The sequence below is a fragment of the Vipera ursinii genome (genome assembly GCF_947247035.1).
Source record: "Vipera ursinii genome assembly, chromosome: 4".
NCBI classification, from domain to species: Eukaryota; Metazoa; Chordata; class Lepidosauria; order Squamata; family Viperidae; genus Vipera; species Vipera ursinii.
In genome coordinates this window covers 54,041,797-54,066,215 of record NC_139514.1, presented here as the reverse complement: position 1 = coordinate 54,066,215, position 24,419 = coordinate 54,041,797, and the positions used below count along the sequence as shown (strand labels likewise).

The 24,419-nt window shown below is 36.6% G+C and overlaps 1 protein-coding gene across 4 annotated transcripts in view; it reads left to right on the top strand.

The window, feature by feature from the left end:
• The window catches only part of BRWD1 (bromodomain and WD repeat domain containing 1), an 82,303-nt gene that overhangs the window by 1,578 nt on the left and 56,306 nt on the right, over positions 1–24,419 (top strand). For 2 of the 4 annotated variants that reach the window (XM_083361422.1, XM_083361421.1), the window contains exons 5-16: positions 1,661–1,811; positions 7,429–7,527; positions 8,223–8,383; positions 10,232–10,453; positions 11,702–11,802; positions 12,084–12,154; positions 12,585–12,685; positions 17,061–17,101; positions 18,084–18,182; positions 18,926–19,076; positions 20,320–20,454; positions 23,583–23,711. In XM_083361422.1, coding sequence (XP_083217548.1) covers positions 1,661–1,811; positions 7,429–7,527; positions 8,223–8,383; positions 10,232–10,453; positions 11,702–11,802; positions 12,084–12,154; positions 12,585–12,685; positions 17,061–17,101; positions 18,084–18,182; positions 18,926–19,076; positions 20,320–20,454; positions 23,583–23,711 — 1,461 coding nt within the window. Of the gene's footprint in view, positions 1–1,660; positions 1,812–7,428; positions 7,528–8,222; positions 8,384–10,231; positions 10,454–10,981; positions 11,601–11,701; positions 11,803–12,083; positions 12,155–12,584; positions 12,686–17,060; positions 17,102–18,083; positions 18,183–18,925; positions 19,077–20,319; positions 20,455–23,582; positions 23,712–24,419 lie in introns of those variants that run through there. The other 2 variants (XM_083361423.1, XM_083361424.1) reach the window with 2 other exon arrangements.

Here is a 24,419-nt window from a genome sequence, read left to right as displayed (position 1 = left end):
TTATTTTCACTCATAACCTGGATCATTTTGTATTTTGTGCTGAAGAAGTTTGATCTCTGTTTCTTTGTTCTAAGAAAGTGCTGCTTAGTAGTCTTGTTGAATATTTGTGCACTGATTTTATTTATTTATTTATTAATGGGATTTATATCCCGCCCTATCTCCCGAAGGACTCAGGGTGGCTAACAACAAAACATATAATAAGTACAGAAATTAAGATAAAAATAAAATTAAAATCATCTGTGCAATAAATTAAAATTAAAAACTAAAAATAAATTAAAAATTGTAAATATAATTAAAATGCCTGTCAGTCCAGGTCAGACTGGTGGAATAGGAGTGTTTTGAGGCCGCGGCGAAAGGATTGGAGATTTTGGGCCATCCGAAGCTCAGGGGGGAGCTGATTTTAGAGCTTTCAGGGAGAAAGGGATTCTTAGTGAGATCCTTATCATTTTCTTTCTCTCCATTTCTTTCCTTCAAATGATACACAGTTTAAATATTAAACTCTCGGTATATTCTGTTATGAAATCCATGTTTTTAAAGGAAATGCCACTGATTGTATTGAGCATTCATTTAATATATTGAGGCTAATACAGTTATTGTATCCTGTGGTTTAGCAGTGGTTTCATTTTTTTCTTGAAGTTATGAGACTTTTTTAAAACAAAACTTTAAAAACATTAGAATTTAAAGATTTTTTGTCTTTATAGGATTTCCAATGAAAAATACAGTACATAAAAACTGAACTGCCAAGTTTTAGTAATTTATAATTAGAAATATGTGTATCTGAAATTAATGAGATTTCTCATTTGGTTCCATGCATTTAACTTCAGAAATAATTAATTTTTCTACTTTAATGTAATAGCTTCTTAATCCTGAATTTTCTTCTTGCATCTCTCTCTGACATTATTATAGTAGATAAATGTTTCAAGAATAATCAATTCAGTGGTTGGTTGGTTTGATCACAAAAGATTCTCTTGAGACTAGGTATTTTATACTTAAATTGTTTCAAAACCAGATCAATGTGCTTAACTTCATGTTGATATGAAAAGCAAAATAAGGTGCACACTTTAAGGTGTTTCATTGCAGCAGTGAAACTCAGATGGTAGTGCCAGATCAGGAAAACACATTCATATGAAGTAAAAATTACTAAATTGAAAAGTTTTTAAAAAATAAAATAGTTTTGGTCAGAAAGGTAAAAGAAGTGATGACAGAGATTTAATAGATAGGATCCCACAGCAAAAAAAAAATGTTTTCTGCCCTTGAAGAGGTATCCTCTGGGATGTTTCAGAGTTCAGATTTAGGGCAAATTATAGAGGTATGATTGGTCCTGATTTTATGTAGATAATGATAGTGAAAAACAGCGATTGTTGGCTTTTGATATTATGTTACTATTATGTATTCTTGAGTATTTCTGATAGAAGGCAACCATGTAATTAATTTGAAGTTATTTTGTTATAGGCAATCTAATCTAAAGTATCTTTTAGGGATAGGGTGAAATAATGTAAATACTGAAATGGTGTCGCTTTTTTAAAAGGCTAAAATATGTGATGTCAAGTGTTTCCAACAAAGAAGGGATAAATAATCGTTTCTGAAGTATTTAGATTATATAAACAATATCCTAATTGAGTTACATTAGCTTTAATTTTTAATCTTGTTTTCATGTTAGGTGTTATCTAACAAACATGTGGCTCCAGATCATTTGTTACAAATTTGCAAGCGAATTAGTCCTATACTGGATAAGGAGATTCCACCCAGCATTCCAAGAGTGAATTCATTGTTGGGTGCTGGTAAACAGTCCCTGCTGCGAACAGCAAAAGGTATATTAAGATTTTTGTATAATGCATTCTTCATTAAATTCTAATCAAATATGTCTGAGCTTAGTATATGCAAAAGTGCACATCTTAGTTTTCCAAATAAGGATGAATATCTTTACCAATTTAATCAAAACTTATTGTTACATAGTTTGAAGTGTTACACTTCTGAAAATACAGTACATTTCTTTGTAACATTTCATAGTGTTGAAGCATAGAAAAAGTGACAGACCATATAGCAGCAGAGTTCTCTAAGTTGTTGCAATAGTTACTTCTTATAATGCTTTTTGAAAAATAATTTGTGCTTATTTTTAATATATGCTTATTTAATATATACTTATATACTTATTTTTTTTATTGAAAAGTTTTAAAATACAATTTTCCTTTAAAAAAACCCCCTTCCCCCTCCCTCCTCCCCCCCTACCTCCCCTCCCTCCTCCCCCCCCTACCTCCCCCCTCCCCCCCCTACTTCCCAGAGCTAAATATAAGGTATATATATATATATATAAAAGCAAACCTAAGCAACCATATACTAACAACTATAAATTCTAAAATCCATCACTCTCTAGCTTATATAGGATAAAACAAACCTTAACAATATTAAATATATGTATAAAAAAAGAACTAGAATAAGAAAAGGACACTCTCTAGCTTATATAGAATGGAACAAACCTTAATAGTATTAAATATATATTAAAGACAAAAAAAAAAAGGAAAAAGAAGAAAAAAACCCCTTCTCAACCCTATACTTATCCTAAATAAACTCCATCCATTTTATCCATTCCATGATATAACATTCTTACAAATAATTTTCCAAATTAACCAAGGATCCCAAATCAAAAAACTTTAAAGTCAACTCTTCTGTAATCGGCCGTTCCTCTTCCAGTACCACAATCCAAAAAAGCTCACCCTTTCCACAGAACCACCAAATATAAAAATATATTGCGTCTACACCCAAATCTTTTCCCCCCTCCACTTATATACTTATTTTTTTAATATATAGTCTTAGCTTAACAAACTGTAAAGATATTCCATATAGAGCAGGGGTGTCAAACTCGCAACATCATAAAATGTGCTATCTGGACAATATCTAGATGATTAGCCTGTTCTTCCCTCATCTCCCTTGGGAAGTGAAGGCCAGAAGTAAAACCAGAAATGGACAGTTGGGCCTCATCAACCATTAGTCTTCCTGACACCCAGGTTTCCACTCTGTTTGATTAACCTTTTCATTTACAGATTCCTTGGTTGGTTTTAGCGCAGGCCAGGAAGGCTGTGGCTTTTCTTGGAAATGCTATGTCAGAATCCATTTATATCATATTCATAAATGGAATGTTTCAAACATTATTCCATGGATTCTGCCATCTCCCGAAGACGAGAATAGATGTGTATTGAACCGGCAATAGGCATTTCAAAGGAAAGGAGAAGCCTTTTGAACTGGGGAAACAAAAGGGGGGGCTAGCATCTGGTTTTTGTCACGGAAGACAGCAATAAACAGGAAGAGTCCTAAGTTCCTTTTTCCCACGAGATGGATGATACGAGAGAAAGGATCGGGGACTGACCAAATGGGGGTTAAGGGGGGTTAAACCGGGAACTCTTTATAAGGGTTTACTTCGTGGAATAATATTAAGTCCTGTCTCGTTCCTACAACCAAGCATGGCATAGTAAAGATTCTTTTTGGAATAGATTTGACTCCAAGAATTTTGTCTTCCTAAGACGTGGTTTGGGGTGGGTCCTGACATGCTAATGGAATTGCCACAACAAGTTGGGTGTGCACATCTGGCATTTTCTAGAAACATTCAGATTCTAGGTTGCCCTTCCAATGGATCAAATGATACCTATGCCCCTTTGTCTAGAGTCCAAAATTTCTTCGACTTCCTTACCATGCTCCATAACTGGCGGAGCCAATGGGTACTGGGAGCATGTAAGGCTAGGAGGGCCTTCTTTGACTAGCAACGATGAAAAACTGGGTGACTTGCAATAATTGCAAATGAAAGTCTACAGGATTAATCTGCTGGAGGACCTTAAAAGGCCTTGTGAAGTTTGCATCAAGTTTCTTAGAACAGGGCTTTTCAACCTTTTCACCCATTGTACCACTTTTAGGATATGGCAATATCTGATTACCACCAGTCACCTAGCAAAGTGTCAAAAGCTTGATGACCAAAAAAAAAAGGAAAAAAGTGATGAAGTACAGGTAGTCCTGGACTTACAACAGTTTGCTTAGTGATTGTTTGAAGTTACAATGGCACTGAAAAAAGTGCCCCCCAAGCCACAGCCGAGCAGGACACCTGCCTGCCCGCCTGTCAGAGGTTTTCATTGTTGTGAACATTTCTGTTGAGGATTGGCAGCGGGGGTGGTGTGGGGAGTTTGGTTTTTATCCCCACCCTATCTGCTGGGCGGTTGCAACAGGTTTTGGTCACTTCACATGACCCTGGGACACTGACTGTCATAAATATGAATCAGTTGGCAAGCATCTGAATGTAAATCACAAGACCCTGGAGATGCTGCAGCATTCCAGCTGATTGGTGCTTCTGGGCTCAGCAAAAGCGCCAGGATCAGTGCTGAGCTCCAGCTGGAACCTGGTGCTGATCCTGGCGGTTCTGCTGAGCCCTGACAGCCCTGCAGCTCCAGCCATCTCTCGCTTAGGCTTGTGCGGTGCTGCCACCAGTTCAGCTCATTCTCTCCCACTATCACTTTTCTAGGATGGTTGCGTACCACCTGCCGGGTACCAATGTACCACAGGTGGTACCCGTACCACTGGTTGAAAAGCCCTGTCTTAGAAGGCCTAGCAGAAAACAGGAATTTGATAGAGAGTCAGACTTTGTTCTCTTCAGCAATCAAGTCCTTCCTGCTGATGGGCGTCTGCAGCCTTCTTGTAAGACTAGATAATTCAGTTTGCTCTTTCAATAGGATCTGGGCAGCCGGTTCTTGAAAAAATCTGGAACAGAGCCTTTCTCCCACAATGCACTCAGATGTCTCCCATGCAAAGTTTAAAAGGGAGTCATAGCAATCGGTGTGTGCGGAGCATTATTCTATGAAAATTTTGTGAAGGGAATACAATAAATGTCTGCATGGTACTGATTGGAACCTCACTGGTTGGGTTTGGAGAACTTAGGTCTTATTTCTTTGGGACAAAGGCGTTGGGCAATTTTGAAGATGTAATAAAACCTTTTTGCAGATTAGAATCCAAATACTGTTTCAAAGTTGATAATTCTTTTTCTGACATGGGATGTTGCTCTTAGCAGAGATTTTGGTCCCTTGGGACCAAATCAGTTGCACAATCGTATGGGGAAAGGACTGATGGCTCTTTTTCCCCATCTACAAAGTCTGTGTACTTGGATGGCAACTTTGCCTCTTCGTCCTTGGAATTTTTTTTTCTCTGTCTCAAAGAGGAAGTTGCTTGTACATGATGGAATTGGCAAGGTGGAGTGGGAAGAGACAGAATTCCTGTCTCCTCTAGTCTATTGCGGGGTTGTCAAACTTCAGCCACACTGATCCTAATATGATTGGGATGTGCAGGTGACGCACGACACAAAGGGGCAATTCTTCTGCATGCTTTGCTATTTTTAGTTGTGGGGCCACTGTAGTCTGTGAGATTGGACCTGCTCTTATGGGTTCCCCATCTGTTGTTTCAACTTGCACAGGAGCAGCAAGACTTACTATAAGGATTTGCAAAGCTTCAGTTGTTGCTAATTTCTTCTCACCCAGGGGGGTAAAAGTAACAGAATCAAAGTAACAGAAATTTTCAACAACATAGCTTGATTCAAATGGAGTCAAACCCTATTTAGTCTCTCACATGTTGTCATTTCCCCAGGCCTGAAGTCTGCACTCAGGGCAGTGTTCTCGCACACCCTGGCTGGATGACCTTTCTTCTCTTGTGAGGGCCTTTGGTTGGGCAGGTTCTTACTGTATATCCAGGCTCTCTGAAATAAAAGCAGAGTGCTAGGTCTCCACACCTCTGTCTTTCTTCAGCTGCTGTTCTCTTTGCTACCCTTATTTACATGGCTTCCTCTTCCCCCAACTCAGTTCCTGTCGGCATGAGTGGAGAGAAGGCTTGAATAGTAAGTTGTTGATCTCAGTTCTTTCTGAATTTCCTCCAGGCATCAAATTTCTTCCAGGCATGCGTTGATGATCACACAAAGCTGATGAAGCTGGTCTAAATTATGGGGAGCTCCTTGTCTTGCCAGCTTGATGGTGATTTTAGTGTTTAGCTCTTGTCTATACTGAGCAATTAGGGCTACTTCGTTCTATTCCAGATCTGTGGATTTAATCCGAATTCGGCTAAATACAACCTGAGCCTTCTGTTACTCTGTTTAAGCTGATGGATCTGGAGGATAGCTGTCACTATTATTGGATCTCCAAAACGACCTCTGAAGTTGTCCATGAAGTTTTGATAATTATCCATAATTGGGTCATTGTTTTTGATGATTGGGAGCTGCTGACACTGTTCAACAGATTCAAGATTAAGAATACCCTTGAGAGTCAGTTGAAAGTTCCGCCACTCAGGTTTTTGTACCTGTTGCACTAGCTGAAGTATTGTTGCTCTCGAATTGTATACTTCATTCTCTGTTCTATTCTGTCTCCATAGCACAGCATCCATTATTCCTTGGTGTGCTGCTGCTCCCACTTGGGCCTCAGTTGCCATCCCATAGTTGTTGCTCTCTGGTGGAAAAGGTGATGTGCATGAGATGTCAGATGCAAACAACTAGATCCACAGATGAGTTTTATTGCTTAAGCCTAATACATAGGAATCTTCTCAGATTGACAGTTTGCACCAAGGTGCAAAGAATAGATAAGGTTCAACAGCGTTCAAAACTTTCCCTCTTATTCCAGACTAATTTCCCTTTTGACTCCTCCCCTTGGCTTGCACAGTCTTTCTCCAATAGCCAAGTTAATTTATAGTTAAACAAAACTTTGATGGTATTTTATAAGAGCGTTTCTTTCCATTGTTGCTGCTATCCCTATTACAAACATCCTATCTTTCCTCAGCCTCTTTTAAGCAAAAAGGTAATATAGCTGTCAGTCCCAAAATTCTCTTTCAGTTCATTTTCACATGCATGTCTGTCTCCTTAGATGCAGTTAAGGACTGACAGAGTTATTTTCATACAATGGAAAATGCTTATGTGTAACAGAGTAAATATGGTTTAAAAATTGAGATAGAGCATTAAAAGACATAAGATTACTCCAGTGGATGTTGCTAGTAACCAGGATTGAGTTAAATCTTGGAATTGAGTTAAATCTTGTAAATGTTTGCAGTCTTAGTGTAATGTCTTAACAGATTGTTTAGGCATAATTATAATGATTACCATAAAATATTTTCCCATGAGCCTAGCAGTCTTTTAGTCATCAATAGAGGTTGTTAAGTCAAATGTGAAAATACTGTGTTAAGTAGGCTATTTTTAAAGAAGATTGAATTTGAAATACTTTTTACGTTTAGCCTGTAGGTTACACACATTTTTAAATTCATAAAATCCTCATATGATATATATAGAATATTTTATATGTAAAAGGTACATTATTGCAAAGCTCTAAAGACATTTTTGAAATGAGTGTTGGTGTCTCTTTGGTGACTGCACTTGAACAGTTTTTTTAACAGGTTTTATACAACTAAAATACACTTTTACAGATTGCAAATATACAAATTGGAAAGGCTCAGGTATTGCTGCCCTTCACAGAGGGAGACCACCTGAAATACCTATTAACTGTGGCAGAAAACCAAGTCTAGGTAAGTGAATTTTTTTTTATTAATATCCCATGCTCACACTTCTTGTTTTTGTGCATGCTGTTTATCTTACTGAAATGTGTTATTAAGTAATATAATTACAATGATTAGATTTCAAAATATTAGAAAGGTACACTTGATATGAACAATCTTAAGTTAAAAATTACTGGAAAAAGTTACAGAAAACTGCATGTTTTGTACTTTTCCATTATCTGTTAACTTTTCTGTTACTCCTTGCTCCGAAACCTGAAACCAGAACCAGCAAAATTTTCTACTTAATTAATTCCCCCACCTTTAACACAAACATATTGTCATCTTAGAGTTATTATAACAACCTAGGAGGGAAAGTAGCTGCCAAACTCAAGAATTCCCCTTGTCCAATTGCAGGGCTTATAATTGCTTTGACTTGATTTCTCGCTAAGCAGCTTTTTGAGACAAGGCTATTGCTCAGTGGTTGTATACATGCTTTGTATGCAGGAGATCTGTTCATACAATTCGAATAAAAATGAGACATAATGTCATTCAAAATAACCAGTGTCAAGCTCGATAGATGAAAATGTAACCTGTTGCAAGGGAACTTTGTTTTTTCCATATTAGTTATTGCAGCCTATATAACCATTGATCAGATATCCTAAATATAACATAATCTGAGTATTACCTTTTCACTTTTAAAAAAAAATATTTTTTTCCTGTTTTAGTGGAATTAAATTATGCAAAACAGTTGATTGGATGTACACGATTCAGTTGTTCATTCCCAGAAAATATGTACCAACATATAAAGATGCATAGACGGATTCTTGGTCATCTTTCTGCAGTCTATTGTGTAGCATTTGATAGGACTGGACATAGGATATTCACTGTGAGTTTATTTATTTATTTGATAAATGTATATGATTGCCTGATAGATATAGAGTTCTTGATGACTAACAAATACAATAAAATTATTAAAAGCAATCAAAAACGTACATATGTGCACAGAGCAAAATGAGCTCACCCAATATCTGGATCCTACACTTGAGGAAAAAGCTGGGTCTTTAATGCCTTTTGAAAGGCCAGCAAAATTAATATCATCCAACTCTTGGGGGTTCTGATTTTCTCCTGGATCCCATTGGATAGCATTGTTTCATAGAGGGAGCCTTATTGGACCTCATAGGATGAGCAGAGATCATTGGAAACAGGTGGAGATAAGTTTGTTGTTAAAGTTGTATGTTTGGAATGTAATAGAAAATGGAGAAAAGTGAACTGTAGCAATTCATATTAGGTAATTGCTGAAATTGAAATTCTGGCTTAGTTGGGATTTGGTATTTAATTTAATACAGACTATGGTGAAATATACATTTTCTGGTAAAGTGACTTAAAAAAAATGTTAAAGACTAGAAAATTTCAGTGAAACAGGAAGTATGCAGCTACCAGAATTTGTATTGGTGGATATTGAGACAGGAAGAAAGCATCCATAACCATCTTGATTTAAATCCAGATCTGTCAAAACATTTTATGAGTAGAGTCACTCATTTTTATTAATATTGTGAAATCTTGATTTAAATGTGTTTCTGTTTAACCAAGTTTGGGTACAATGGACCAGATTTGAATTTAGGCTTCAGCTCTGAAATAGTGGTTCAAAAAACAATTTCCATTGTTTTTTTGAAGTCTGTCCAGACAATTGATGCAATTACATCAGTGAATGTAATTTATTTCATAATGTAATGGATGCATTTATGCCCATATGCATATTTCTGTAATTTTGTTAATGCAAATTACAAAAATATCAATTTTGTAATTTTATTAAGTACATCAATTGCGCAATTTCAGATTTAACAAACATTCAGCTTTATTGGACAGTTCCGCTTTTCCTGAGATGATCCATTAAAGGGAGGTTTTACTGCATATGCAATCCTGGTATAAGAAGCAAATAATACTGTATGATAATTCTTTATGTCCATTCTCAAACCTAAGCTGCTTGAGAGGCATAGGATTTAAAACTTAATTGTTAATTTCACCAGGTCCTATTTAAAACATATTTTCTGTGTTTATTTTATCGCTCATTCTGAAACTGATAATTAATTTGGATTGTATGGTTGTAAAACGGGTAGCTATGAACAGAACATTTTATTGTTGCAAGCTTCTCTTCTGTTAAGAATTGCTTTGCTTTTATATTCTCTAAGAAATCAAGATAAGGCTGAGCTAAGGCAACAATAACACTGAGAATAAATGTAAAAATGTTAAAAATATATTATTGGGAAATATATTAGTCTGTGCTAAATTAAATATCACAATGGCAATATATTGATCCATTAGTTACTCTTTGTGTCTATTTATTTGGTATGTCAGCCTATTAAACTTAAATTGTAATTAGGATAGCCAATTACAGACTGTTAAGTTTACATTTTGAAGTATATCATGAAAAATCTATACTGTCATTTAAACAAAGCTAAATTATAAACTGTGATGTACAAACTACAGTGATGTATTCTCAAACATCCTGAACTTGAAAGACCGCATTATGGCTTAGCACAATGTGAGGCCAAATAAGTAGATGTTCATTTTGTCTGTTACTCAAATGTATTTTCTTATTTCAAGACCGTTTTATATGTAGAATATTACACATCATTATATTAAACTGCATTTCAGAATAAATTTATATATATTCCTGTGACACATGTAAATTGAAGTGATGATTAGATGCTAATTATCTTTTGTTTTTATTCAGGGATCAGATGACTGCTTGGTAAAAATTTGGTCCACACATAATGGTCGGTTATTAGCTACCCTAAGAGGCCATTCAGCAGAGATCTCTGATATGGCTGTGAACTTTGAGAACACAATGATTGCAGCTGGTAGTTGTGATAAAATTATCAGAATTTGGTGTCTTAGAACATGTGCCCCAATTGCCGTTTTGCAAGGACACACAGGATCAATTACATCTTTGCAAGTAAATTTAGTTATATATGCTTGTTAACACATATTGAAAAATTATTTTTAAAATTGCTTTTTATAGTACATTTCAGATCTTTGTGTGTTTCTAAATTTGTAATTATCAGAAAGTTGCAGTTGTGTAGTTAATGATGTCTGTGAAAATGATGTGAGTTTTCCTTGTTGTTGCATGTTTAATTTGAAATCATGGTATTTGTAAATTTTTAGAATTATATTTATAGACCACCAAATCCATTAAAATAAGACAGAAAATTTGGTCTAGTGGTTAAGGTACCAAGTTAGAAACCGTGAGACCGTGAGTTCTGATCATCATGTCCAGACACTCACTCTCAGCCCAATTCATCTCACAAGATGGTGGTTGTAGAGAAAATAGAAGGAGAAATAGGTATGTTTGCTGCCTTGCGTTATTTATAAAAAAAATAGTAAAGGCAGGATATAAAAAAATAAAATGCCAGTCTGGAACATCCAAATAGAACTTATTGGCTGATTTTGTCCTGAACGTTGCTTTTTTCCATTACTTCGTTAGAATAAAGATCTGCTTGTTGAAAATACTGGTGATGAAGTTTCTATCCTCTTACTGCACCTCTGTTGTGATACCTCAGATATGCTGTAGAACACGGGTGTCAAACTTGCCGTGTCACGTGACGTGTCGCAACGTATCACGACTTTTTTTGCACAGCCGGAGCTGCGGCCTCTGCATGATGCAACTGGCCCCTGGGCCAGCAGTTGGACATCCCTGCTCTACAATATTCAATTGTTTTGAATAGATTTTGAGAGTCTTCATAGGATAAGAAGGAAACCATTTCCTAGTCCTCAGATAGGCTAATAGAAACCATTGTATCATTAGAAAGTAAGCATTGATTTAACTTATTTTACATAGTTTTGGACAAGTGAAGCAGCTACAGTATTACAGAGTGTCATAAGATAGAATTCCAAATTTAAATGTCTAGTATCACATGAAACTAAAACCAGCTCCATTATGACAGTGGCAGAATATGTGAGCCTACTGAGCATATATGTGATTGTAGATCTTATTTGCTGTAGTGTGTTAATAAATTATATCACTTAGTGCTACATTTTATTTTTACTTTTGAATGGTTTTAGAGATGGAGTATATAAATTATATTTAGCTAAGGAATAGAACATGGAAGTTTGTACACCAACAGAAATGCTGGAATTTCTAACATTAATTGAAAACATTTTGTCTGTCTGTCTATAACACACACTATGACTGGTTATCTTACAGTTCAGCCCATTAGTCAAAGGTTCAATGAGATATATGGCATCCACAGGTGTAGATGGAACAGTGTGCTTTTGGCAGTGGGATACCACATCCATGAAATTTAAGTATGTATCTATGTTAATTTTTGTGATAAATAGCATGTTTGGTTTGTCAGATTTACTTTTACTTTTCAATAAGAAAATGAATACTCTGTAATTTTTATTACAGAATATAAAAAGTGAACCTTATTGCTACAAAAGGAAGTAAAGAAAAGCTGTTTTCTTTGTAAAATAAAGTTGTCTGAATACATTGGAAATAGGAATTTATTTTTATGAACTGTTAATATAAAATCTCCATACAATTTATAGTGCTACATACATGCAAGTAATTCTTCTTGTCTTTGAAGTAACAGGCCATTGAAATTCATAGAAAAACCTAGACCTGGAGTTCAGATGCTTTGTTCTTCTTTTAGCGTTGGTAAGTATATGAACTAAAGCCGAATGTGTTTGTACTAGTCACTTTTATACTTATCCAATCTCAAAAAATACTGTTAAAGGAATAAATTATTTTCTGTGCCCAAATCAGGTACTATTTTCCTTAGTATTGAAATTAAATTGTTTGAACACTGTAGACTTCTGTGTAGATATATGCAAAATTGGATAATGAATAGTCCAGGTGTTCTTAGAATAATTGACAATTTTTCACTAAAGACTTGAAAAAATATTTCCAGATCTGTAGAAATGGATTAGATACAATTCAGGTTAGCTTGAGAGGACCTATTACATTCAGGATAGATTGGTTAATGAACCCATCAACTTCTTTAGAAATAATCCAATTTATTCTGGTTCCAGTCCATAATTTGCATTTGTTTCCTTTCATTGTTTTAAGCAATTTCTTATTTTTTTAGGTGGAATGTTTTTAGTAACCGGAAGTACTGACCATGTTATCAGAATATATTATTTTGGTCCTGAAACTCCTGAAAAAATTGCAGAACTAGAGAGCCATGCTGTAAGTAATGTAATATTAAAGTTTGTCATAAATTCACATTTTTACATAAAAGAAAGATTTATGACTGTCTATAGTCTAAATCAGGGGCTCCAATCCTGGGTCAGTAGACCGATCCTGGTCTGTGGCATGCCAGAAAATGGGCCAAGAAAACAAGTGAAGCCCCATCCGCAGGATGCAGGCAGCATGAAACCATGCTCCCTCAGGTCCATGGAAAAACCATTCTCCATGGAACTGGCCCTGGTGCCCAAAATGGTGAGGGTTTCTGGTTTAAATGAGGAAAACATTTTATCTCACAATCCAGGTTGAAGTAATTGGTTGTTGTTGTTAGTTGCGAAGTCGTGTCTGACCCATCGCGACCCCATGGACAACGTTCCTCCAGGCCTTCCTGTCCTCTTCCATCTTCTGGAGTCCATTTAGGCTCACGCCTACTGCTTCAGTGACTCCATCCAGCCACCTCATTCTCTGTCGTCCCCTTCTTCTCTTGCCCTCAACCTTTCCCAACATTAGGCTCTTCTCCAGTGAGTCCTTACTTCTCATGTAGCCAAAGTGTTTGAGTTTCAACTTGAGGATAAGGCCTTCTAAAGAGCAGTCAGGGTTGATCACCTCTAGGACTGACCTGTTTGATCGCCTTGCAGACCAAGGGACTCGCAGGAGTCTTCTCCAGCACCACAGTTCAAAGGCCTCAATTCTTTGGCGCTCAGCCTTTCTTATGGTCCAACTTTCACAGCCATACATTGCAACTGGGAAGACTATAGCCTTGACTATACGCACTTTTGTTGGCAGGGTGATGTCTCTGCTTTTTAGTGTGCTGTCTAGGTTTGCCATGGCTTTCCTCCCCAGGAGCAAGTGTCTTTTAATTTCTTGGCTACAGTCCCCATCTGCAGTGATCTTGGAGCCCAGGAAAATAAAATCTGTCACTACCTCCATTTCTTCCCCATCTATTTGCCAGAAATTGAGAGGGCCGGATGCCATGATCTTGGTTTTCTTAATATTCAGTTTCAACCCAACTTTTGCACTCTCTTTCTTCACTCGTAACAAGAGGCTCTTTAGTTCCTCTTCACTTTCTGCCATTAGAGTGGTATCATCTGCATATCTTAGGTTGTTGATATTTCTCCGAGCAATCTTAATTCAAACTTTTGATTCATCTAGCCCTGCCTTTCTCATGATGTGCTCTGCATATAAGTTAAACAGGCAGGGTTACAGTATACAGCCTTGCCAGACTCCTTTCCCAATTTTGAACCAGTCAGTGGTTCCGTGTCTGGTTCTCACTGTTGGTTCTTGACCCACATATAGTCCTTGGGGAGAAGGGCGGTATACAAATCAAATAAATAAATAAATAAATATAGGTTTCTCAAGAGACAAATAAGATGGTCTGGTACTCCCATCTCTTTAAGAACTTGTCACAGTTTGTTATGATCCACACAATCAAATGCTTTAGCATAGCAGAAGTAGATGTTTTTCCGGAATTCCCTAGCTTTCTCCATGATCTAGCATTTGTTGGCAATTTGATCTCTAGTTCCTCTGCCTCTTCGAAATCCTTCCTGTACTTCTGATAGTTCTCGATCCACATACGGCTGGAGTCTAGCTTGTAGAATTTTAAGCATAACTTTACTAGCATGTGAAATGAGTGCAATGGTGCGATAGTTTGAACATTCCTTGGCACTGCCTTTCTTTGGAATTGGAATGTAAACTGATCTTTTCCGATCCTGTGGCCCCTGTTGAGGTTTCCAAATTTCCTGGCAAATTGAGTGTAGCACTTTTACTGCATCGTCTTTTAAGATTTTGAATAGCTCAGCTGGAAGTAGCTTTGTTGTTGCTCAGTAATTGGTACAGTGAAGGGAAAAAAATATTTGATCCCCTGCTGACTTTGTACGTTTGCCCATTGACAAAGAAATGATCAGTCTATAATTTTAATGGTAGGTTTATTTTAACAGTGAGAGACAGAATAACAACAAAAAAATCCAGAAAAATGTATTTCAAAAAAGTTATAAATTTATTTGCATTTGAATGAGTGAAATAAATATAATATAATAAATATAATAAATAAATAAATAAGTACTTGATCCCCTATCAGCAAGATTTCTGGCTCCCAGGTGTCTTTTATACAGGTAACAAGCTAAGATTAGGAGCACTGTCTTAAAGGGAGTGCTCTTAATCTCAGCTTGTTACCTGTATGAAAGACACCTGTCCACAAAAGCAATCAAATCAAATTCCAAATTTTTCCACCATGGCCAAGACCAAAGAGCTGTCCAAGGATGTCAGGGATAAGGTTGTAGAACTACACAAGGCTGGAATGGGCTACAAGACTATTGCCAAGCAGTTTGGTGAGAAGGTGACAACAGTTGGTGTGATTATTCACAAATGGAAGAAACACAAAATAACTGCCAATCTCCCTTGGTCTGGGGCTCCATGCAAGATCTCACCTCGTGGTGTTTCAGTGATCATGCGAACGGTGAGGAATCAGCCCAAAACTACACGGGAGGTTCTTGTCAGTGATCTCAAGGCAGCTGGGACCATAGTCATCAAGAAAACAATTAGTAACACCTGCACCATGAAGGACTGAATCCTGCAGCGCCCACAAGGTCCCCCTGCTCAAGAAAGCGCATGTACAGGCCCGTCTGAAGTTTGCCAATGAACATTTGAATGATTCAGAGGAGAAGTGGGTGAAAGTGTTGTGGTCAGATGAGACCAAAATCGAGCTCTTTGGCATCAACTCAACTCGCCATGTTTGCAGGAGGAGGAATACTGACTATGACCACAAGAACACCATCCTGACCATCAAACATGGAGGTGGAAACATCATGCTTTGGGGGTGTTTTTCTAATAAGCGGATAGAACAACTTCACTGCATCAAAGGGATGATGGATGGGGCCGTATATCGTCAAATCTTGGGTGAGAACCTTCTTCCCTCAGCTAGGGCATTGAAAATGGGTTGTGGATGGGTATTCCAGCATGACAATGATCCAAAACACATGTCCAAGGCAACAAAGGAGTAGCTCAAGAAGAAGCACATTAAGGTCCTGGAGTTGTCTAGCCAGTCTCCAGACCTTAATCCCATAGAAAAATTGTGGAGGGAGCTGAAGGTTCGAGCTGCCAAACGTCAGCCTCGAAACCTTAATGACTTGGAGAGGATCTGCAAAGAGGAGTGGGACAAAATGCCTCCTGAGATGTGTGCAAACCTGGTGGCCAACTACAAGAAACGTCAGACTTCTGTGATTGCCAACAAGAGTTTTGCCACCAAGTAGTAAGTTATGTTTTGGGAAAGGGGTCAAATACTTATTTCACTCATTCAAATGCAAATCAATTTGTAACCTCTTATTCTGTCTCTCACTGTTAAAATAAACCTACCATTAAAATGATAGACTGATCGTTTCTTTGTCAGTGGGCAAATGTACAAAATCAGCAGGGGATCAAATATTTTCCCCCGTTACTATAATTGGATGTAGAACAAGTAGGATCTTTATTTCTTATAAAAAAGTTTAATCATGCAGCCATGATCATAATATACTCAACTTGAAAGTAGCCTATGGTTAATAGGACTTGCTTTCTTATAGACAACAGAATGGGAGGTAGAGGAGATCTGAAGTGTTAAAGAGTTAAGTTCATTTGTGTTCTTTGTAAGTTTGTAGTTTAATTACTGTTAAGGGCAACTGAACTACAAAATGCTGCATTTGTACTGTTCGAAAGTAGAAAAATTAGCTTTTTTAGAAAAATTAAATTTGTGATAAGATGCATTAATGCAGCAAATACTAGATTCCATTGAAGTTGGGTGGTCAATAAGTTTCAATAATAGTAATAATCTTGATATTTTATGCATCTTCACAGTTTTCCTCCTATTTGATTTTGCTTCTGGTGCCTTTTTTCCCTTTGCATTGGCCTACAAGGATGTCTTCTAAAAATATTTCTTAAAGCAAGATAGGGAACCTTTGACTCACTGGAAAGGGATGGAATCAGGCATCTAAAAGCTGAATAATTATTCAGAAGGACATTTTGTGAAGAAATTAGTGCAGATTCATTCACAATTATTTATTAAACTTGTACGTCGTCCAACTCTCAAGGTCTCTGGGAGATCATTGAAATTTTGAATGCTCTTGCAGTTTCAAAAGCCTTCTCATAAACAAGATATTTATACTGGGATTGTTGCTGAAGCAAAATGTAATAGTTTTTGTGTTCTGTCAAGAAGCTCTTGAAACAGATAATGGAGTGGGATTTTGATTTAGCCCTTTGCCTCTGGATAGGTGGAAAGCAGTTGGTTCAAAGTCTGGTGTTTGGACCATGATCTTTTTTTTTTTGCTTTCATTAAATAAAAATTGGACTATTTCCAAATTTGAATACATATCACTTGAATTTTATTTTAACGTGTTTCTTGTTTCAGGACAAAGTTGACAGTATTCAGTTTTCAAACAGAGATGACAGGTATGTTTATAAAGATTGTTTTGTTAAATGAACTGTGTTAAAATAAGCCAGCATTGTTTTAACATTCATAGAAGATAAATGTTCTCTATGGATTTTTTTGGGAACAGGAAGTAGCATGTAGATGAAATCCAATGATTACAGATCATTTGTCCAGAAAATAGCTTGACGTGCATATGACTCACAATTGAAGTATCAGAAGTTATTGAATATCGTGCTGGAATAACTTGTAGTTTGGGAGGAGAACTTTATTGAAGTCAGAAGGTTACTCATTTGTAGTAGTAAAATCTATCAAAGAAACCTATTTAAAGTATATTATTTGGAGCAGTAATCTATATTTCATAGTAACAAAGCCATAGAAATGTGGTATGGTTGGGTAGGAGAGTACATGAAAAATGGGAATAATAACCCCTAATACATACATTACAATTTGTACTTGTGAGTTGGAAAAAAATGTGTGGATTATATGTACCTCTACCATGGCAGTTGTCGGACACCCTAGTTTTAGAAGATACTGTGCTTATTATTTTAAAAAGTACAGGAATGAGATGCCTGTATGCTTGGATCTCACATAGCAAGGTTATTGTACTTTAATGGCAGAGGAATTTATTTGTCCTGTCCTACTTCAGAGTTGCAGCTACCATCCTGTGGACAGAATAGAAATAAATATATTGAGAGAGAAACAATGGCTCAGGAGAATATCTGCTCTCTTTTGATGTAGGAATATGTAGACTGGGTTGAGAGCATTTCTTAGACAAAATATTGGTGGGCCCCTACTGTACGATGTGGTGAGCAGTATATATTTATATCACAAAGATTTCTATGCTCATAAGAAACATTGGAGGCCAAATTTGTGGGAGGTATTTAGTTACTTTTTATATATGCAATATGCATGGATTCAGCATTTCAGAATGATGCTATTTATAATATGAACAATTGACTTCTATTTTGTATATCACATAGTCTTCTTTAAATTTATGTTAAGGTTCATAAGTGGCAGCAGAGATGGAACAGCCCGAATCTGGAGATTTCAGCAAGCAGAGTGGAAGAGCATTTTGCTGGATATGGCTGACAAATTACCAACGTAGGTACACCTTGTTTGTGAATACTCAAGCTGGAGGTTGACATTATCAGCATTAAATGAATTTGAAAAAGATTGTATTATTGTAATTTGGAGGAACCTTCTAAATACTTAGGAGAAATGATTTTTTCCCCAAAAAGTATATAGTTTGGTAGAAGGCCATTTTAGTTTAAAATAACTCTTGGTTTATATAGCTTGATATTTGTAGAAAAGTTTGGTATGCCATTTTTTGTAAAGGTGTTCCCAATATAGAGTGACTTCTGCATTAATATTTTAAACTTTATTCATCATATTTATAGCCCATCATAATTGTACACTGACTCTTGGTAGCTCACAAACATAAAAGAAAAATAAAACAGTTTTTATAGAATAAAACCAACAATCAAAATAGATAAACTTGTTAAGTCAATGCCCAAACGCCCTCCAGAAAAGCTCCAATTTAAGAAACTTCCAGAAGGCGACCACAGTTGGGACCAAGTACAATTCTAACGGGAGGCCATTCTAGAGGGCTGGGCCAACAATAGAGAAATAATACTTCTGAGCCTTGGCCATCCATAGGAGACAACCAGCTGTTTCTCCCCATATGAATTAAGCTGCATATTTGAAATGCAGTATACTGTACTTAAATGTTTACTTGAATCAGTTTTTGTTTTCATATTGTTCTTTGCCTAACCTTTATTAGATAAGCAGATTAGTTGCTTTGTTCTGTTTCATAGTATTAAAATAAATCAATTAATTCAAATTAGTGATCTGTGTGCAGAGGAGGATAAATTTATGAAACCCAAAGTGACTATGATAGCTTGGAGTCGAAATGATAATTTAGTAGTTACTGCTGTAAACAATCATCTGCTCAAAGTATGGAATTCTTATTCTGGACAGCTTCTACATGATCTCAAGGTAAGTAAAAAAATCTGTTTTCTATAATATTTCTTCAGATTAAATATTACTAGATATATTTTCTTAAATGTATATATTCATAAAACACAGTGTTAATGGTTTGTTAAATCAATTTTGTTTATAATAAAGGATCTTCTATATTTTTCATCATTTTTTTTTAAAGCTGAAAGAAACTTGAATGCGGTAGTGTGGGTAGTAATCAGTGAAATGAGACTAGAAATGATAGCACTAAATAGAAGTTAGATAATAATTTTTCTTTAAAAAAAACTCAGCAAAAATGAGATACGGCTCTAATAAGCAAAGTAACACAACGCTGACTTGAAGGTAGGGAAAGCCAACATTTGGACAACTTTGGAACTTTTATTTACACTATAATACGTAATAGAGCAAAATTTCAGTGATTGTTAATACCTATTCCTCAAAAAGATGGGGTTTTCAGAATCTTTTTGGATATTAAATTTGGATAAATGGATAAATAAATTGTCTGTGGAGATTCTCAGTCATCCAGGTCATGGTTGTCCCAAAAGGCAAAAGAAGAAGTCAGAACTAAAGAACCTTCTTGAATGAAAAGTGAAACGTCTTCAAGGAAAAACAAAAAAAAGTCCAGTTGCCTTTTGAAAAAGCACCTTTCAGACAACCATGACCTTGATGACTAAAAATCTCCATATTTATTTGCAATTTAACCATTACTGTGTTTCCCTGAAAGTAAGACCTATCCCGAAAACAAGCCATAGCTTGATTTTTGGGGGTGGGACTGATATAAGCCATATCCCAAAAATAAGCCCTAGTTTTGGGGTGACGTGCATGCCTAAAATCAAGATGGGGTGTGGGGGTGTGGAGCTGATTAATGCCCACTTCTGCAGCATCCCCTGGGCTGCATTTTGTCAACAGGCCTTTCTGGAAAGCCTCTGCAGCTGAGAACCAAGCTACGGATTGAATCCATAACTTAGTTCTCAGCTGCAGAGGCCTTCCAGAAAAGCCTCTGACAGTGAAATGCAGGCCAGAGTTCCTTTCTCAGCTGCAGAGGCATTTCCTTCGGCTGCAGAAGAAATAAGCCGGCTGGGCAGGGCTGTCAGCACCGTCGCCGCAAAGTGAGTGGAAAAGACACCCCCCCCCCAAAAATAAGTCCTGATGTCTCTTGGCAAAAAAAGAAGAAGAAGACCTGGTCTTATTTTTGGGGAAACATGGTAATAATGAAAATCCACTTTTCTCCATCACTAATACATTAATTTCTATTCAAAAGGGACATGCGGACGAAGTGTTCGTTTTGGAGCCTCATCCATTTGATTCCAGGATTATGTTGTCCGCAGGCCATGATGGCAATATCTTCATCTGGGATATAGAAAAAGGCATTCAAATGAAACATTATTTTAATATGGTAAATATTATTTCTAAAAGTATTGTTTTAGCAAGGCATGCATTTTTTTAATTTTTACCTTCAGTTTTATAGCCACTTAAATAGTTATTTATTAGAAACACCAGGCAGCTAATTGAATCTAGGAATGAGGATTTTTGGAAAGTCCATAGCAGGGGTGTCAAACTCGCAATGTCACGTGAAATGTTGCGACGTATCGTGACTTTTTTTGGTATTGCCGGCAGTGGGGTGGGCGCGGTTTCGCTATGATGCATCCGTCCCACGGGCCAGCAGTTTGACACCCCTGGTCTATAAAGGCTTTTCAACCTTTTCACAGATTGTACCACTTTTAGGGCATGACAATATTTGAGTACCACCAGTGCTTAGCAAGGTGTCAAAAAATGACTTAAAAGGGGTGGGTGGGTTTTACTGATTAGATTCATTTGTTGTTATAGAAATGGCTAGTTAATAATATTATGGAAAAGTAAAAAGTTGAGATTAAATGTTAATGCTTTTTTCTACTGCAACAGAAGAAGTCTGTTCTGTTTCCGTTTTCCCCCCACTGCGCCCTACTATTTGCTTTTGTATTTTTGTATTTTATTCTATAATCTTAATAAAATATTGCAAACTATAGAAAAAAGGAAACAAGTACCAGTTTTAATTTCTTCAGTGGCAATCCCTTTGCTAAATCACTTTTCCTTTGCACTGACAAATGTATGATGAATTTATCTATATTTATTAATGTTGGTCAGCCCTTCTCCTCTCCCTCTCCTTTTCTTCCTGCCTTCTGAGCCTTCATTCCACAGTGTAGTAAAAATGCAACCCCCGCAATCCCTTTCCTGTACCCTTAAAGACATAGAAATCAAGTGCAAAGAAGGAAAGGCTGACAAAAGCCTTCCAGAATACAGAAACAATAAACTCTGGGTTTTGTTTTTTCTTTAAGCTGCCTCAGGTGTGTCACATCTCACAATGTTGCAATCCGAGACTGAAAGGCTCTGGCAATTGCAAAAAGCTTTAGCCTTAAATTAAGCCTGTTTACCTTCAAAGAAAACTTTCTGAAAGCCATAGACAGACTCAAGATAAGGGGGTAAAAGTAATTACATTTGTTTAAAGGAGTTAAACCTATGGAAGTCAACACTTTGGACTCATTGTTAGGCTTTGTGAAACAGTAAAATATTCCAATAACCAAAGCACACAAACGAGCTTCTGAATTACAAAGCACTGTAAAAACTGCACAAAGATCCTTATGGTAACCCAATCAAGCTGCCAGTTAAACAAACCAACCTTCTTTCTGACATGCTCGTCTCCCTGCTTTTCATTTCATCAGCGCTGATTGCATGCTTCTGGCTGGAGAAAACAAACCAGGCAACCTTTTCTTCCAGCAACAGTTGCTGCTTCTTCTTCCCTGTCCCTGTTTCCTCCCTGCCTGCTGAGCTCTCCTTCCACAGCTTCTTCTCCATCCCCTTTCCATGTCGTCTTTTTTTCCCCTTTCCTGCCCAAACTACCTCCTTTTATATCCTCGCCTCGCCTCTCCTCCCCCCTTTTTCTTCAGTTCACCTCCAGCTCTGCGCTGCTTCTGGAAGTGCCAATCAGCTGGAGCTCTGCCGGCTCCTTGGGCTTCTGCCGAGCCCTGACAGTCCTGCAGTTCCAGCTGCCTCTCCCTCAGGCTTGGGTCGCTTCGGCTCATTCTCCTTCCCCACCATACTTCTCTAGGACGGTCGTGTACCACCTACCACATGGCAAAGTACCACAGGTGGTACATGTACCACTGGTTGAAAAGTCCTGGTTTATAGTGTTCACAATTTCAATATAAAATGTAAAATTTTCTGTTAAAAAAAGTAAAATCTTATAATTCACTTTAGTCATTCAATTTCCCAATTGTATTTCTAAGTGCATATCAAATTTAAAGTATTAATACTTTAATCAATAATAATTAAATCAATTGTATAGACTTGCAATGATTTTTTTAATCCCATTTATATCCCACCCTTCTCTGAAGACTCAGGGCGGCTTACAATCTAAGCACAAATCAATGTGCTTAGCAATAGCCTTCATTCTATGTATATGCCTGCTTATTAGGGCTTTTGCCCCCCCCCCCCCAAGCGGCATTATTACAAAGTCAGCTTATTGCCCCCAACAATCTGGGTCCTCATTTTACCTACTTCGGATGGATGGAAGGCTGAGTCAACCTTCAGCCTGGTGGGACTTGAACCTGCACTAATTGCAGGCAGCTGGTGTTACTTAAAGAGGCATTAGCCCACTGCTCCACCAAGGCTCTAACTTGACAAAAGTCAAGTTTTGTTATTCTATACTGTGAAGCTATTACCTAATAAAAGTTATTTTCTCTTGGAGATAATTTGTAAAGAGTATATATGCCCATATAAATTAAGATTAGAATTCACATCTCCTCTTCCTTTTCCTCTTTGTCAGAGGGTTGCTCTAAGAGAGAAAATACTGTTCTTGCTGTTGGTATGATTATATTTAAAAAGTTTTTGAAATTAGGCTGCATTGAAGGCTACAGTTACCCTAGCTCTGCTCTAATGGAACACATGTTGAAGAAGAATACTGGCTCTGTTGTGAAATTGACATGTAAAAATGGTATTTTGTTTGTTTTTTTATTTGCTCAATTTCTATGGCTGCCCATCTCAGTTAATGACTCTGGGCGGCCATAGTTCAGATGTATCTTTTTACATTAGTTATTTTTCAATTTAATCACTCAAAGTTTGAGCAGGAAGCAGGATTCTCTTTGTACAGCTTAAAATAATGATCCAGAAACATAGCTTCTTAGCGTTCATTCTTTATTCATTTTTTAAAATTATTTTTAAAATTATTTTTTAATTATTCATTCTTAGCATTCATAATTGAACCATGGATAACATGCAATTATATTGTCTGGTTATAGTGGATTGTGGCATACTTAACAACGCTGAAATGGGCTAATTAGACAATTGTAATTAACTAATATGGTATCATGTGATGTGTCATCCACTATTGTTAAGTACAGTAACTAAACTGATACCTTTTCACTAATCTTAGCTGCTTGATGCATGTTTTGTGCCAATGGGACAGAGGACATCAGTTACAGATGGATAAGACCTCATCTGAAAAGCTATAAGCAGTTCTGGAAAGTTTTTGTTTTGATTTTTATACAGATTGAAGGTCAAGGACATGGTGCTGTGTTTGACTGCAAGTTTTCATCAGATGGCCAGCATTTTACCTGTACAGATTCTCATGGACATCTTTTGATATTTGGGTTTGGTTGTAACAAATCATATGAAAAGGTATTCTTTCAGCTTTAGTTGTTTTTAGCTGTTAAAATATATATAATATTCTAATCTCACCAATCTTGTCATATATTCCTTTATTTCATGTGAATGCAGTCAACAAAACCTTTAATTGGTAAATTGGTGAAGTTGGACCTCAGTCCGTAGAATGATTGAGAACTGAACATCATTTTGTCTTCCTTTTTTTTTAAAAAAAAAATAGGTACATCACTGCAAGTAGTTACCTTCTCTAATCTCAAAAGATGGGCTTTCTTTTTTCTAAATTATAGAAATTATTGACATTGTTACTAAACTATTAATCTTTTGTGTTAATATTTAAAATTTATGAAAAGTAACAATTTCACCAATATCCCTTTGTGTAAATCACAACAATTCAGTTATATTTTGGGTAAACACTGATTAAACATTTCTTAATCTTAGATGGCCAATCTGTTGTTTTGTAAAACAAAATATTTACCTTGAAAGTCTCAAGAGTGAAGAAAAAAATATAATGGAATTATAGTAAAATATTGCCTTAATTTAAGACAAAATAGAGAAGCATCCTCTGCAAAAGGAATAATTAAAAAATAGTTTGAATGAGTGATTGTGCTGGATCAAAATAAGTCATATGATAACAATTTGCTTCTTAGGAAACCAGTGATTGAAATTCATTAAGTATTTCTCATAATTTATAGCTTTCCTGAAGTTTACCTTTTTTGTGATCAC